General features: G+C 53.0%; 1 protein-coding gene across 1 annotated transcript in view; it reads left to right on the top strand.

Annotated features, from left to right (window-relative positions):
• ERGIC1 (endoplasmic reticulum-golgi intermediate compartment 1) overlaps positions 1-8,507 on the top strand; it is a 91,869-nt gene extending 83,362 nt beyond the window's left edge. Inside the window, exon 11 of the mRNA XM_040974653.1 lies at positions 6,597-8,507. Coding sequence (XP_040830587.1) covers positions 6,597-6,704 — 108 coding nt within the window. The 3' untranslated portion in view covers positions 6,705-8,507. The remainder of the gene's footprint in view (positions 1-6,596) is intronic.
• The last annotated feature ends 8,505 nt before the right edge of the window (positions 8,508-17,012 follow it).

Below are 17,012 nucleotides of genomic sequence, written 5' to 3' on the forward strand. Positions count from 1 at the left end.
AGGTCATTGAAGCTAAAAAAGAACTTCAAGAAGGTGGTGTGCTGGGGGCAGGTGGATCCAGCTCGGTCTCAACCCAGAGCTCGGGCCCCTGCCAATTATCTTTCTTTTTTTATTTGAAAAATAGAGTTCGAGGGGGTGGGTGGCGGAGAGAGGAAGGCACAGAGAGAGATGGAGATTGTCCATCCACTGACTCACTCCCCAAATAGCCGCAACAGGCAAAGCTGAGCTGATCCAAAGCCAGGAACCAGGAGCTTCCTCTGGGTCTCCCATGCAGGTGCAGGGTCCCAAGGCTTTGGGCCGTCCTCAATTGCTTTCCCAGGCTACAAGCAGGGAGCTGGATGGGAAGTGGAGCAGCCCGGACAGGAACCAGTGCACATATGGGATCCTGATGCTTACAAGGCAAGGATTTAGCCTATTGACCTGTTGTGCCAGACTCGCTGTTTACTTCTCTAAGGCAGATTTGGGGGCATGCAAGGAATGTCTGCCTGAGCTAGCTCCAAGGGGCAAATCGAGGCCTGTTTTCATGGCCACACAACTTTTTTCTTACTTCATTGAGTCTCGTGGGTGGGCATCTCTGATTTCAGGATAGTTTATATTTTACAACTGAAAGTTTTAATCCTATGTGTATGCTTAATTTATTTAAAAGGTAGACAGAGGTTTCCAATCTGTGGTTCACGTACTAAAAGACCCCAACAGCTAGGGCTCAGCTGGACCAGACTCAGGAGCCTGCAGTTCCACTCGGGTCTCCTACAGGGGTAGAAACCATCTCTCTCTGCCTCCAAAGCATGTATCAGCAGGAAGGTGGACTAGCAGGAGGAGCCGGATTTGAACCCTGGCAAGGTGGACTGGCAGGAGGAGCCGGATTTGAACCCTGGCACTCTGGAAGAAGCTCCCAGCTCCTGATCAGCTCTGCTCTGGCTGTGGGTGGGTGGGGCGCGGGCCTTCCAAGTAGCAAGTTAACAGCTGCCTTCAGTGCCACCCCAGGGGATTTGATTTTGGTGGCGGAATACAGAAAAGAGGTCCTGAGGGACTTTGGGCTGGAAGGGAAGCCCCCTCCTCTCCTGGCAATCTGAATCCCAGCGTCCCTTGCTTGGTGGCTGTGTGGCTTTGGACCAGCTCCCACCTCCCTCACCCCAAGTCTCTGCTTTCTGAGAAGTGGCAGAAAACCCATCTCAGGCCCAGCACATAGTAGGTGTTCAACCAAAGTGGGAGTTTGAGGACAGGACTTATTTTGCAGCTCTTGTAAGTGGCAGGGGCGAAAGGAGCCTTGCTCCGAGCCTGTGGGAGGAGGCGCGGGTGAAGGGGTCTGGCAGGCACCCGCACAGCTGGGTGGAGACCACCACGCCCTCCCCTCCACCCTTGTGTGCCTGCCCTGCCCCTACCGCCCTGAGAGAGCTGCTCTCATCCTCGGCTCCAGCCTGTCTGCCGCCGCCCTGCCATCTGATGAGCCTCCATTCATTATTTATTTCCTTAGACTGTGCCTTTTCCACAAGCCCTGAAACCTGAGCTGAGCTGAGCAGGAGAGGAAAGGAGCCGTATCCGGATGCTTAGCTGGTCAGCAGCTGTCTGCGCCCTCCCAGCAGGCCCCATTGTACAGATGGGAGACACTGAGGCTTAGGGAGGGGATCCTGGCTTTTCTGGGGCCAACCTTGCAGAGGTGGGCTTCCACCCCGGGAGTGTTGAGGGTGTCACCCAGGCCGCCCGTCCCACAAGGGTTGCATCCCATGTGTGTGAGTGAGGAATGGCTGCGGCCAGCATGGCCTGAACACATCCTCGCCATGTGAGAAGGAGCGTGGTGCTGTGAGCAGAATGGAAGGGGTGTTCCCCCAGCACCCACCTTTTACTAGATACACTGGCTTGGTTATTGTCCCCGTGAGTGGCTGGGACAGGGAGGTACCCCTGGTGACTTTGCATGGGCGTCCTAGAAGTGCTCTGCCCAGATGTGCTGTGGCCTGGCATTTGACTTGTCCTTGCCGTCATCGCTGGTACTAGGGGCTGCTCACCAGAGGGCCGGGCTGGGGTGATCCTTTTTGGCTCAGCAGTCGCGTTCCCTCAGCCCCTGTCGGGTGACCCTGCACCCCAGCCTGTCCCCTCCCTTAGGGCCTGAGGCATGGGGAGATGGGGACACCAAGGGGTGTGAATAGGGTGAATCCAAACCAAGTTCTGCCATGCTGCCAAGCCAGCTGCTCTCGGTGGTGGCACAGGGACCCCTGTCCCACAGCTGGAGAGCGCTGGTGACTGAGTGGGCAGAACGAAATCTTCCCACCCACCTTAACATCAGCGCCGCCTCCCCCCGCCACCCCAGCCCCGTGAGCAGGTGTACCACCTTGGCCTCACCCCTGAAAGTGGAATTCTGCTCCTTCCCTAAGTTGTTCTTTTAGCGATTTGTCACATCAGAACCTTCCCCCTCATTCATCTTGGGAAAAACTCCTTCTGGGCCTCAGCTTCCCCGTCTGTTTAATGGGGTGCTGAAAGGGCTTTGGGGGACCCTCAGAGTGCCTGGACATCTTGGAGGAACCTGCCTGGTCATCAGGGAGTTAACTTGTTCCTCTGCTTGGGGTGCCAGGGGCACAAGGGTCTTTCCAGGGGGAATTACTGGTGTTTTCTCCTTTTTTTTTCTATCTGTGTTCTTCAGAGAGGTTTAGAAAACTCTAGATCTCAGGAAATGGCATTGTGGCTTAGCGGGTAAGACCACTGCTTACCGTGCCGGCATCTCACATGGGTGCTGGTTCATGATCCTCAACTTCCTGACCAGCTCTCTGCTAATGGCCTGGGGAAAACAGTGGGAGTTGACTCAAGGGTTTGGATTCCTGCCATCACTGCTGGAACCTGGGACAAAGTCATGGCTCCTAACTTGGGCTATCTGGGGAGTTAATCAGCAGATGGAAGATCTCTCTCTCTCCCTCTTCCCTCTCTCCGTGTGTGTTACTGACTTCAGAAGTGGCTTTCCCACTGAGCTTCCACACCGCAGATACCAACACTCAGGACCCGGCCTCCAGAGGCCACCTTCACCCTGCTGTGCCTCAGCAGGGAGACCCGCTGGGAACTGCCTGGGCCTCACCACACACCCCCTGCCTTGCCTATGCTGCCCCCAAGGACGCCTCATTCCCCTGGCTTTTCTGTACAAAGAACAACATGTTGTAGGAGTGATTTGCCTGTTTTCTGTGTTTTTTAATTTATTTATTTTCTTGGAAAGACAGATCAAATTTATGGGGAGAAGGAGGAGAGATGGAGAGAGATCTTCCATCCACTGGTTCACTCCCCCAAGTGGCTGTCACAGCCAGAGCTGAGCTGATCAGGAGCCAGGTCGTCCCCCTGGGTGGAGGGTCCCAAGGACTTGAGCTGTCTTCCACTGCTTTTGCAGACACATTAACAGGGAACTGGATCGGACATAAAGTAGCCAGGACACAAACTAGCACCCATATAAGATCCCAGCACTTGGAGGTGGAGGATTAGCCGATTGAGCCATTATGCTAGACTGAGGAGTATTTATTTCATAGAGACAAATATAGAGCTTTCATCTGCTGGTTGACTGCCCACATACCCAAAGTAGCTCTGGGCCAGCCTGGCAGCCAAAACCAAGAGCCAGGAATTCAAGTCTCCCTCTTGATTGGCAGGAACCAATTGCTTGAACTATCACTATTGCCTACCAGGGTCTGTGTTAGCAGCAAGCTAAGAGTCAGGAGCCAGAACTGGGTGTTGAACCTAGGAACCTCCATGTTAGATGTAGGTATCCCAAGTGACAGTGTAACCGCCGGGCCAAGTGCCTGCCTGCTGTATTGTCCTCTGTGTGTGTCTTATCCTGACGGTCAGGAAGTGGTCGAGTTCCCCCTACCCCCCATCCCTTTTGCTGGTGGCATCACTGTGTTCAGTGTCCAGTCTGTGTTCTGGGTCCCTGGCATTTCCTGCAGCCTCATGGTGGTCTCTGCCAAGGTCGTCTTTTCCTGTATTCTAAGGATCTTGGGTGCGGCCACCATAGGACTTGAGCCTAAAGCCACGTGTCCTCATGGGCAGCCTTGAGGCATCACTCCCCTTGTTTCAGACTGTAGGAACCTTAGGCAGGATGAAGATGCTACTTCTCTAGCCAGGCAGAATAGCACCTTGGCACTTGGGGCGTCTGTGTCCTGGTGACAGAATGCTAGGAGCGCTGCAGCCTGGGAATCCCCAGAGCCCCACCTTCAGGCCCTGCTTGCCATCAACATCCGTCACCGCATGACGGACACCAGCATGTCAGGGAGGCCAGAACAGGTGGAAGAGAAAATAGAGCAGCACCCTCTCCTGTCTTGGGCATAGCCTTGGTTCTCACGTTCGGTTACCCGAGGTTGAAAAATACTGGAACATTTTCATAATTAAATGATTTATAAGTTCTTTTATGTATCTTATTACAGACTATGATTATCACCATTTTTTAATATATAGATTTTTTTTTTCATTGGAAAGGCAGATTACACAGAGAGAAGAGACAGAGGGCAAGACCTTCCATCTGTTGGTTAACTCTGCAGATGGCTGCAACAGCCAGAGCTGAGCCAATCCGAAAGCCAGGACCTGCTGGGTCTCCCACGTGGGTATAGGGTCCCAGGGCTTTGGGCCATCCTCTTCTGTTTTCCCAGGCCACAAGCAGTGAACTAGATGGGAAGTAGAGCAGCCAGAACACATACTAGCACCCATAGGGGATCCCAGTGCATGCATGAGGAATATCAATGAATTGAACCATCATGCTGGACCCCTAACATTTATCTGTAAGGCAAAGAGACAAAGAACTCTGTCCCCAGATGCTTGCAACAGCCAGGGCTGAAGCCAAGGAGCTAGGAACCTCAACCCAGTCTCTCACATGGGCAACCCGGTGATCTGAACCCTCGCTACTGCCTCCCAAGGTAGTGTTAGTAGGAAGCTGGAGTCAGGAGCTGGAGCTGGGACTGCAACCAGGGGCACTCCAGTATGGGATGCTGGCATCTTAACTGCTAAGCTAAACACCTGCTCCCGTATGCTAGTTTGTAAATGAAACTTTATCATAGTAGCACCTGAGCTCTTGGAGTGTGTCATGACATCAGGAGGTCCTAGCAGCTTAGAGGGACCTCCATGCGATGGGCCAGAATTTTCCCCCAACACACAGAGCTGCTCAGTCGATCCTTCAGCATACGGAGAGTCACAGGGGTCCACGGTTGAATCAAGGTCAGTGGCATCAGTGCATGCACACAGGAGCTCACGCAGGACCCCTGAGCCCGGCGCTCACGGTGACTTGCTGTGTGACTAGGTCGTTGGCTTGGCTGCTGCCTTGCTCCCCAAACCTCCATTTCCCCACAGGCCACGTGTTCCCTTGTGTACCTCGCAATGCGTGTGTTGTCTCCCTCTGCCCCAGGCTTCCGTGAAAGAAGGCTTTCAGAGCCAGTGCCAGGTGCCTGTGACTCATAGGTGCTTGGGTTCCAAACTGTGTACAGATGAATACAGATTGTGTGTGTGTGTGTGTGTGTGTGGTTGTTTTTTTTTTATTTTTTGCTCCCTTGCACTTAAGTCATGCTTTCCTATCCTGTGATCTAAGCTCTAAAAGCATTTTGTGGTCTAAAAAATCTCCCATCATCTGACCCACTCCGCCGAAATTAACCCACTCCCCTGCCGTCATCATCCCGGAAAAGTGCCCCTGCGTCATGCACGGAGATGCTGGTGGGGAGAGCCTTGCCTGCTTCAAAACACTTCAACCTAATCCACCCTCCCCCCCAGCGCCCGCCGGCCCCCCGCACGCCCTGGGAGGCTGCTGCGGCGTCGCAGGCTATTATTACTGGAATGCCAGCTGCTCCACTTACAGAGCACCCGTACAGACCCGCTCTGTCCGTCTGGGGCCGTTCAGACCTCTGCTTAGCTCATCTCATGGAAATGTCATTTCATGAAACAAACACCATCCAATTCACCCAACCCTCCTTTCCTGTGCTCTCCTGGCTTGCCATCACTTGGCACCCACTGACCCAAGAGGGTGCTGCCATTGCCCAGAGGCCTCCAGTGGTCCCACGTCCGTGGCTGGCCACTGTCCCACAGTGTCTCCATGGCTCCACAGTTCCACGGCTCCAAGCCGTCCCCAGGGACTTCCCTAACTGAGACCCAGAAGAGGCTCCTGGCTTCAGATCAGCTCAGCATTACCTGTTGCAGCTACTTGGGGAGTGAACCAACGTATGGAAGATCTTTCTCTCTTCCTCTCTGTAAATCTGCCTTTCCCATGAAAATTTAAAAAGAAAAAAAGACCCATAAGATTCAGGGTCAGTGCTGACCACAGGTCAAGTCATTGCTGTGCAGTTGTCATGGAGGCAGATCACCTGACCAGGCTTTGTTCTCGCCTGTGAAATGAGTCTGATCCCTTTCCCCATTCAGAGAATTTGTATGGGAATTCAAGGCACTGGTGTGAGAAAACCCTTCGTTATCATCACACTTGAGCAGTCCCAGGCACTGCTGATGACCTTGGTGGCAAGCATGCTGGGCACAAGTGGGGGGACAGAGGGTCTGTGGGTGCAGACTCCACCTCTGGTGGAATGGGAGGGATCTGGCCTGGTGGTTCCTTCCTGCTGACTTCTGATTTGGGACCTGCCTCTCCCTCTACCCTCCTCCAGATCTGTGCCATCATTGGCGGGACCTTCACTGTTGCTGGCATCCTGGACTCTTGCATCTTCACGGCCTCGGAGGCCTGGAAGAAGATCCAGCTGGGCAAGATCCACTGACCGCCCAAGCTGTCCGCTCCTGGGCTCCGAGGACCAGCGGCCAGGGCCGACTCCTGGCCGAGGACCTGGCTGTGTCCCCTAATTGGGGTTAAAGGGAAATGGGTGGCTCCAAGCTCTGCAGCTACCTTTTTTCTTCAAGTTTCCTTTTAGGCAAATGTCCCTGCCTGAGAAGTTGTGCCCTTTCTCCCTGGGGACTCCTAAGACAGGAGTCAGGCATTGAAGAGAGAAGTCCCAGGGAGGTTGGAAAGCCCCCCACCTGCCACCTTCCTGCCCACCAACCCCAGTTCACTGCAGTCCTTCCCCTACCACGCCACGGAGAAACACCCAGAACCCCCACAGCCCCATTGTCAGCCTGGCTTTGACAATCGTACAGCCCCTCAACCCTTGGAATGAGAGTGTACTTCCCCCACCGCCACCCCCAAAACACTCATGGCTTGGTTTCTGCCTGGACTCTCAGCTCTGGGACTACACTGCCCAGAGGGACTCCCACTTGGCACTGCCTTCGGTGCCCTTGAGATTTGACCCTGTCGATGGAACCCGTGCTTCCTCTCCTGCCCATCCAGAGCCCAGGTGGGTCTCACACTCATCCCCACCCCTGTTCTCCTGAGAGCAGGTGCCACAATAGAGACTCAGACTGCGTTTCCAGGTCCTAGGTGACCCCTTCTCGGTCCTCTTCCTCTGGCCACCACTGTGTCCCAGTGATTTGTGCCCCATCTGGCGCTAATAGCTCTTGGTAGAGGGGCTGGTTCCTCCCTCTCATCTTCCCCCAACACCCCGCCACACACACACACACACACACACACACACACACACACAGTTTTGCTGGGGTCTGCAGTGGCAGGGGATAGGGGTGATGGGACTTGGAGACCAGGTACTTGTCCAGGACACAGCATCCTTCCCCTTAGCCCTGAAATAAGCCACCAGTGATCCCCAGCCCACACATGGGTGAACCAAGCGGGCCAGCCCTCCTCCCTTCTTGGAGCTGCACCTCCCAGGCTCCCAGGGGCACAGAGCATCGAGATCCCCCTGCAGCCGTGGCTCACTTGACCTTGACTGGCCCATGGCCCGACTTCAGTGTCTCCCCTGTGGCTCCTGAGTTGGGTCCTTGCCCCACTGCTCCCCCCCCCCATCCTCTCCTTTTGTCCCATAAGGGGGTGTGGGGGCGGGTAGTGATTTAGGCATGAATTCCACACAAGGAATTCTAGCCAGGCCCCATGTCCCAAGGAAACAGCAGCCTGCCTGTTTTCCATTTATATCAAGATGGTTTGCATACTTTTGTAATGAAGGGGAGTGCCAGTGGAAGGACATTTTTTTGTTGTTGTTATTTTTTAATTATCTATAAAGGTAGCTCAAGCCTTGACCATTTGTAGTTTGGGACTCCAGATTCCTGCTACAGGAGCTTCCCCTTGGACAGAGGAACTGACCGGTGCTGTGCGTATAAACGGTCTTTGGCTATTTCTGGTATCCAGGGCCACTTGAATGGATTTCTGTTTCACATTCTGTTCTCTGGTTACAGAAGGGAGCTCCCCCCACCCCACCCCAAACACACACACACACACCCGGGTATGAGTGCGTGCCCTGTGGAGGGTGGGGTAGGTTATGTGTGGCATGCACAGGGGTCGGAATCCCACTTGGATGCATATATTAAAAACAAAACCCTGAAGACATATTTTGGGATGTCAGTCTCTTATGCAAGAGGCACCTCTGACCTCTTGCAAACAAGATCTCAAGGAAAAAAAAATGTTTAGTGTTTCCCCTCCTTGTTGGATTCAAATATGAGATGATTAAAAGTCTGATTTTCTCAAGTACGGCTGCGTGGGTCTTACTGCCTCGATTGGGGTTGGGGAGCCCTGGAGGAGTGGGCTGTGGGGGACTGCTGTCAGAGTGGAGGCGATGCTACTGAAGGGGAGGGGTTGAAAGTGTGGAAAAGGTCCTAGGATGGTGAGAAAGTTGGGACTGAGTGGATTCAGCCCTTCCTTGCGTCTGCCACCTTCTGCCTGACATCTCGGTCTGCATCCTTAATCCTTCCATGCCTCAGTGTCCTTGGATACAAACAGGGATGGAAATGAAATGACCTCCAAGGGCCATTGTGGAAATGATGTTTGAATAGGTGCGAAGAAACTGCATATGAGTTAGAAGAGCCGTTGTAAGCGGCAGCTGTGGCTCCACGTGAGTAGCTCCCTAATATAATAACATTTCCTTGACAACACTTCTCCCATGGCTTTGAACCAGCAGCTCCATCCATAACATGTTTCATAAATCCCCCCAAGGCCCTGGCATCCTCCTATTACAGTTGGCCTGCAGTTTCACAAAGAGACAGCAGCTACTGAGAATGGCTCCGATCCTGTGGTCCAGCATCAGCGTGGGTCAACACCAGGGATGGGGTGGGCGTTGGGCGCAGACAGTGCCTCTCGGGAATCCACATCCAGCAGCTGGTTCAGTCCCTCCTTTCCTGAGTACACTTTCCTACTCATGCAAGCCAAGAAGACGGCTGGTAATGGTTGTTTGGGTCCCTGCCACCCACAGAGAGCACCAAAATGACACATCTTCCATCTTCTAGTTCTCTCCCCAAATGGCCACGATGGCCAAGGCTGAACCGGGCCAAAGTCTGGGGACTCTGGTCTCAAGCACTTGGGCAGTCATCCTCAAGTGTGCCCTCCTGTGCATTAACAGGGGGCTTGACTGGCAGTGAGGATTCACACTGGCGATGGCAAGGGACACTGGCATCATCCTGCTGTGCCACATCCTAGCCCTGGGTATCATTTTTTATGATTTCTCCTTTGGGTGCATCGAGTAAAATGGATGAGCAAATGAATGGATGTGTCCAATGAGTTAACGCATCATGACAGGAAATGCAACGTCTGATGCAGGCGTGAGCAGAGGTGGAGCCAGTGAGAGAATGCGCTCGAAGGGAGTGGGCACGGCTCTACAATGGCCACCCTGCAGAGGACCTCTGGCCCCTCTCATGTACCCTCGGTCATGCCAGCATCCGTCCCTGCACTGCTAAATGGGGTGACTGCCGTTTTTAGGATCGACTCCTCCCTCGCTTTATATTGGGGCACACTCCCTGGGTGGCAGAGCAGCTGCTGTTGCCTCAATCACTTTACCTCGGCTTACTGTTTGGTGGCAGGCTTTTGCAGACAGCTCAGGGGTGGCCATCGTCCAATACTGACTGCACAGGATCTGAACTAAAACCTGACGCAGGACTGAGCCACCCAAGGCACGAACACCGATCCCTGCCCACCCCACAAAGCAGGTGTTCAGTAGATATGGGACAAATGAGTGAATGGATGAGTTCAATAGCAAAGGGGCTGGGCCCGGCACAATGCTCAGTGGTTAAATCCTCGCCTTGCATGTGCCAAGATCCCATACGGATACCAGCTGCTCCAATTCCCATCCAGCACCCTGCTTGTGGCCTGGGAAAGCAGCTGAGGACAGCCCCAAAGCTTTGGGACCCTGCACCTGCATGGGAGACCCAGAAGAAGCTCCTGGCTTCAGATCAGCTCAGCTCCTGCTGTTGTAGCCACTTGAGAAGTGAAACAGTGGATGGAAGATCTTTCTCTGTCAACCTGACTTTCCAATAAAAATAAAGAACAAAGAAGCCCTTCACATGGTGGGTGTCTCCCTGTGGATTAGCCTGGACCAGAAGCTTTCATACCGGGGACCTCGCAGATGTTCCAAAGGCCTGGCTCAGTCACCAGGGGGCGCCCGCACCCTCAGCCTTGGGCGGTCAGCGAAGGAGGCCGCGGGGCGACCGACCTGAGGAGAAGGAAGACCCCGAGGGGTGCAGAAAGGAGGCGCGGGGCAACGGCCGCCGGCCTAAGCTGGGGTCCTCTGGGGATGGAGTCCCAGACACCCGAGTTTGGGGTCCTTTAGACACTGTGGGAGAGACGTGAGACAGAGGGGATATTCCTTCCATCTGTGGGTTCATTCCTGAAAGGGTTGTCCAGACCACAGCCACGAACCAGGAACTCCCTCCGGAGCTTCCGCGTGGATGGCGGGAACCAAAAAACTGTGACCATCTTCCCGCTGCTTTCTCAGACACATCAGCAGAAAGCTGGATCTGAAACCCGGGTCTGGTAGTGGCCCTGCATTATGAGGTGTGAGCAAATCTTTGATGGTCGGAGGAGGTCGCCCGCGGACTGCAGGGGCAAGAGAGACTACCGACCCAGGAGGAACCCACCACCACCGCCCCCGCCTCAGACCCAGGGAAAACAGGCGCTCATCCCTCGGGGTGACACCTTTTGGGGTTCCCAGCGTGAGAGGAAACGAGACGCTGCGACCTCACCCCCGGGCCGCAGAGGGCGCCCATCTGCTCCAGGCCAAAGGCGAGGGAGCCTCCCGGGATCTCGGCGCGCTAGCGGGCGGGTAGTACACCCTCAAAGTGTCCGGCGCCAAGAAGGCAGTGGCTGTCTTCTCCGACTCTGGGAGCCCTGGACTCCGTTGGGCCCCTCCTTCCCCGAGATCTCTCCGCGAACCCCCAGTTGCGCACTGTCCTGGTCCGAGCGAACCTTCCTCAGAGCTGCAAAGCGCCCAAGGACCACCCTCTCCACGCCGCGCGCGCGACCCCTTGGCTCAGGTCTGCGCTTGCAACGGGGGCACATCGCTGGCATCCTCCCCTCTGCTCCCTCACCCTTCTCGTTCCGAGGCCACCCGTCCGCCGGGGGCAGCACTTCAGGCGAGGATGGAGCGGGGCAGGAGTCCCCTTACCCATACCCCAAGTCTCGCCACTGTCCGCACACGACCACCATGAAGTTCAACCCCCTTCATGACGCGGCGCTTCAGCGCGCCCTCGCACGTGTGTCGTCCCCGCTGTCCTAGGACCTGCGGCAGAAGTACAGCATCCACTCCGTGTCCATCTGCAAGGAGGATGAGGTGCAGGTGCGTCGCCCTCCGTGCCCCTGCCCCTGCCTCTGCCAGGAGCACGCCTCGCGCATGGCTGGCTAAGGAGGAGCTCCAGCTCCGCACGCCCTCAGAACCTTGGCAAGCCAGGTGATGCTGCAGGTGGGCGAAGGGTGGGTGGGCGAAGGGTGGGTGGGCGAAGGGTGGGTGGGCGAAGGGTGGGTGGGCGCCCAGGGTCCGGGGGCAGCGCTTGCCCTGTGTTAGGGCATCAGGTACTACAGTGGTCTTGAGGACAAGAAGAGCAGATGCCATCCACGCAAGCCCAAAGGCACCTTTTGATGTGGTTCCCGCAGCTGCTACATCTCCAGGTGTGCTCAGGGTGGCTGGTTGAACAGACCTGGTGGCGTGTTTCTGTATCTGAGTTTAGTGCAATTGACGGACAGGGGTTTTGGCCGAGACCTGAGTGTGTGATGACATGTGGCTTTAGCAGGGGAAATAGAGAAGCGAATCTGAGGTGGCCAAGTTTGGAAAGAGCAGGGCCCCTGTGGGAGAATAAGGACCCTCTGTGTGTGTGCCCCACACACCCGCTCAGCATGAGTGGGAGGAGGACAAGATGGGGGAGAGCGAGGGACACTAGATCCTGGTGGCAGACAAGATGGAGGGGCCCGTGTTCTGTGGGAGAGTCGCATAGTAGCGCAGATTGTTCAGCCTCAGCCCTGTGGACATCTTGGAGCAGGTCCCGGCCCAGGGAGAGCTGCACTGGGCGTGGTGATCTGACAGCGTCCCTGCTCTGTCGCCTCACTTGGCACTCCTCCTCTTTGCAATTGGGACAAGCCAGGGTGTTTCCAGACGGTGCCATCTGTCCCCGAGTGGGGTTAACTGTTAACCCTTCCCCCAGGTTAGCGAGGGGTTGAGGGAGGTCGGAGGCATTGGCACTGTCCTGGGAGAGGCTCCGGGTTCCTGGCTTCAGATTGGCGCAGCTTTGGCTGTTATGGAGAGTGAATCGGCAGATGGAAGATCTTCCTCTCTGTCTCTCTATCTCACTTTCTAATAAAAATAAAATAAACCTTTTAAAAAAAAAGCTGTGACACGTCTTATTTGTGATACTGTGCATAAAGAGTAGTCAGGAAATTTCAGCTATTTCTTTTAGAGGAGCTTGACAATGTGTTTATTCAGTGGAGCTGTGAGAAAAGTTCTCAAGGGAGTTCAACGACTGCTAGAATGAAGGGGAGGGCTAAACCAATCCGGACAGCAGTGCTGGGTTTGTTGCAAGAAGCAGAGTCTGCAGCACCCAGGTGGGTGGACTTGCCTGTTCTCAGGGCTCAGCTCGGGGTGTCAGCGCCTCTTCTGAAATGACCGCGTGTAGCAATTTTCTCCCGACTTCATCACATTTGCAAACGTTTGTTCCCTCGAGTGGGTCTTTCGCGCCATTTAGGAAAGGCTTTAACATGGAGTCTTCCGGAAAACCGCTGCTCAGTGTCTGCTTTCCTATCGCACGTGGGCATGAGCTACTCAGCTACGAAGTTTTCCACGTAAGTCAAACCAGGTCGGCAGCTTAATCTGAGCCTTGGAGGAACCAGACAATTCTGTGAGCCTGAGTCCGCCACCCTCTGCTGCTGCTGCAGACCGAACATCTCAACATCTCAAACTGCCTTGGGTCTTCTCAGTTCATTGCCCTTTTTAGCGTGTGTGTGTGTGTGTGTGTGTGTGTGTTTCTAAAGCAATACTTCCAGAATATATGGTAACAAGCTAAAAAAGTTACTGAAAGCACGAGAAGTATCATTTCTGGTCACTGACCCTATGTTCCCTTCATAGGCAGTCACTCCCAGATATTCTGCACATGCAATTGAATAGTGAGAACTTGATTCTTCAAAGAAGTCTTCACCAGTCAAGCAAAGAGTCCAAGTTTAAGTAGTTGTTTGAGTTATTGCTGGGACACCATAACTACAGTCTAAATGTGCACAAACATGAAATTAAATAGCCTTCCTCAGAAATAGCTAAATCAGCCACACAGAGAGCTTCCAGCCACTGGATTCTGACACCCAGGGCTGGGCCAGGCCAGACAGGAGCCTAGTTCTCCACCCAGATCCCCCATGTGAAGGAGAAACCCTAGCACTTGTGCCACCTGCCATTGCCATCCCAGGTACTTTAGCAGGCAACAGGATCAGAGGTGGAACAGGGCCCAGTGCAATGGTTCAACAGCTAAATCCTCACCTTGCAAGTGCTGGGATCCCATATGGGCGCTGGTTCATGTCCCAGCTGGTGCACTTCTCATCCAGCTCACTGCTTGTGGCCTGGGAAAGCAGTGCAAGATGGCTCAAAGCCTTGGGACACAGGAAACCCAGAAGAAACTCCTGGCTCCTGGCTTTGGAGCAACTCAGCTCTGGCTGTTGCAGCCATTTGGGGAGTGAACCAGCAGGTGGAAGATTTCTCTGTCCCCTTCTCTCTGTAAAACCTGCCTTTCAAATAAAAATAAATCTTTTTTTAAAAAAAAAAATGGAGCATTCAGGGCTTGACTTGACACTTCCCTGGGATTAACCTGCTATGCCACAATGCCCCACCCCTCTTTTTTACACATAAGAATGATTAAGGGGGCTGGCGTGGTGACAGAGCAGACAAATTCTTCGTCCTGTAGTGCCAAGCAACTCATAGCGGCGTTGGTTCATGTCTCGGCTGCTCTACTTCCCGTACAGCTTTCTGCTTATGGCCTGGGAAAGCAGCAGAGGATGGCTCAAGGCCTTGGGATTCTGCACCCACATGAGAGACCAGGAAGAAGCTCCTGGCTCCCATTTCCTAAATCAGCTCAGCTCTGGCCATTGCAGCCATTTGGGGAGTGAACCAGCAGATGGAAGCTCTTTCTGTGTCTCTGTCTTCTCTTTACTAATCTGCCTTCAAACAAAAATAAATCTGTGTTTAAAAAAAAAAAAGGAATGACTAAGGACCCCAGAAGCTTAAATGTATGTGAATTTAGTTTTCCAATTAGAAATTAAAACAGAAACTGTTAGCATTTTCTAAAGTTATTTTAAAAATAGCAACAGTTAGCTTATCACATACTAGCAGAAATAACACTTTTTAAACAGGAGATAATTATCTTTTCCAAAACAAACAAAAACATATTAGGAAGAGTGATGACTTTGTGTTGCATTTTTACAAGATTCTTTCATGTCTGACTTAATAAAAAGCAGTAGAATTTTTTTCTTAGCATTTAAAATTTTATTTTTAATACTGTTTACATAGCTGAGGGGCATGCATGCCCATATGGGCCTCTGATTAGGGTGGGGAGGGTGAGCGATGGAGGCAGGTAGGTGAGGTCAATGTTTCAGGGTTTTTTTTGGTTAGTTTCCTTTCTAGAAGCTGGCTCTTAAACTGCCCCGCATTCCGTCTGCTGTGGATGTGTAGTGGAGGACCGTGCCCAGCCACGACTCGTGTTCCTTAGGCCGTGGCAGAGGCTGGCCAGCCTAGGGTCAATCCCAGGACAGCGTTCAACTCCTGTGTGTGAAGCAAAGGGAGGAAACAGCCCCTGGCAGGCTCGGCCACTGAGCACATCACAACAACACACTTACCAATGTTGGCTGGCGTCCTTTTCCACCGCAGTATAAGGCAGCAGTGGATGTGAGAGAAGCGGAATTGTGTTTCACAGCCAGAGGAGGGCTACGGAAAGTAGAAACAAACAAAAAGCCCATCGATCACTTCAAAGTTACTTCTCTTGTGGCGTGGGCAGAGTGAGAGGAGGAGATAGGAGGTTGTTATTTTCAGTCCCTGCTTCGCTGTTAAAGGATTAAGACTTGGGAAGCTTTGTTAACTGCTGTTGAATTGGCCAGCCTGTGAAATGTGGTTGTTACTTTTCTCATTCTGTTTTGTTGTTTCTTTTTTTTAATGACTTATTACTTATTCAGTTAAAAGGCAGAATAATGGAGAGATCTACCTTCCTTCTGCTCCTTCATTCCCCAGTCCATCACAATAATGAAAGCTGGGCCAGGTGAAGCCAGTAGCCAGAACTCCACCCGGGCCTCCCCCAAGCATGGCAGGGGCCCAAGCACTTGGAGGTTTCCTCGGCTGCGGCTTTCCCAGGTGAACTAGCAGGGAGCGAAGATCAGAAGCAGAGCGGCAGGGAGCCGATGCTGGGGTCACGAGCCCTGGCTTACCCTGGTCACTACAGTGCTCACACACACACACACACACACACACACACACACACACACACAACACCCCCACTCCACTGATTTCTTGGCTACTCACACAGCTGGGTGTTAGCTCAGTGGCATACAATGTCAGCATAAGCGATTCCTTTTGACTTCCAGCCTGGTCTTTGCGGGAGTTTAGTCCAAAACAAGGGGCCCCTATCATTTTTATTTTTAACAGTCCTGGGGACAGAGGGGCTCCCTCAGACTTGTCGGGGGGTTCTCAGGGACTCCTTAGGTGCCCTTAGAATGCAGTGGCCAGAGGCTGACTTACTCCTGCACTTCAAGGACCTCGAAGGCTTACAGAACGTTCCTTCTTTGGCTGGGCCCCTTGATCTGAGTCCCCTCTCATAGGTTCCATTGGAAACCTGTGATAAAATGTTTTTGGCCGGTTGGCTGATAGAGGGAGCTGTTGGCCAACGCTAGCCCACACTATAGTCTGAACATGTTTCCTGGAGGATGACGTGGACCTGCTCCTTCTAGAAGATGATAGGAAGGTTAGACACAACTCACAAGGTCAATGTAACAGGAAAGATTTACATTTCTCTTAAAAATGCGAGTGAATTCATGACAGTCAAGTGTTTCTCAGTGGATGAATGGATAAACAAAATGTGTTTATGTATGTCATATATACAACGAAACTAAAAATCTTAATTTTAAAAAAGATTCATTTATTTTTATTGGAAAGGCAGATTTACAGAGAGAAGGAGAGACAGAGAAATATCTTCCATCCACTGGTTCATTCCCCAAATGGTTACAACGGCTGGAACTGAGCTGTTCTGAAGCCTGCAGCCCGGAGCTTCTTCCGAGTCTCCCACACGGGTGCAGGGTCCCAAGGCCTTGGGCTGTCTTCAACTGCTTTCCCAGGCCACAAGCAGGAGCTGGATGGGAAGTAGAGCAGCCGGGATATGAGCCAGCTCCCATTTGGGATCCCATCGTGTACAAGGCGAGAACTTAAGCCACTAGGCTACTGCGCCAGGCCCCACTCCATATTGTTAACATTGTGAATAGTGCTGCACTGAACAGACGCAAGTACCTCTTTAACAGCCTGGTTTCATTCCCTTAGAGGACATATCCAGAAGCTTGGTAGCTGGATGGCATGTGGGTCTATTTTTAATTTTACAGCAGAAATGCAAGGTTGCTGGTTTACGGAAATGAAAACGTTCTAAAGATTGTTTACACAGTAATGTGAATACACTAACTGCACAGTCAGCAATGGTTGAGAGAGAGGAGCTGGTGCCTTGGTGTAGTCGGTTCAGCGTCCACCTGCAGCGCTGGCATCCAC

This window comes from Ochotona curzoniae, unplaced genomic scaffold (assembly GCF_017591425.1).
Source record: "Ochotona curzoniae isolate NIBS_2020 unplaced genomic scaffold, NIBS_Ocur_1.0 contig_1, whole genome shotgun sequence".
NCBI lineage: Eukaryota > Metazoa > Chordata > Mammalia > Lagomorpha > Ochotonidae > Ochotona > Ochotona curzoniae.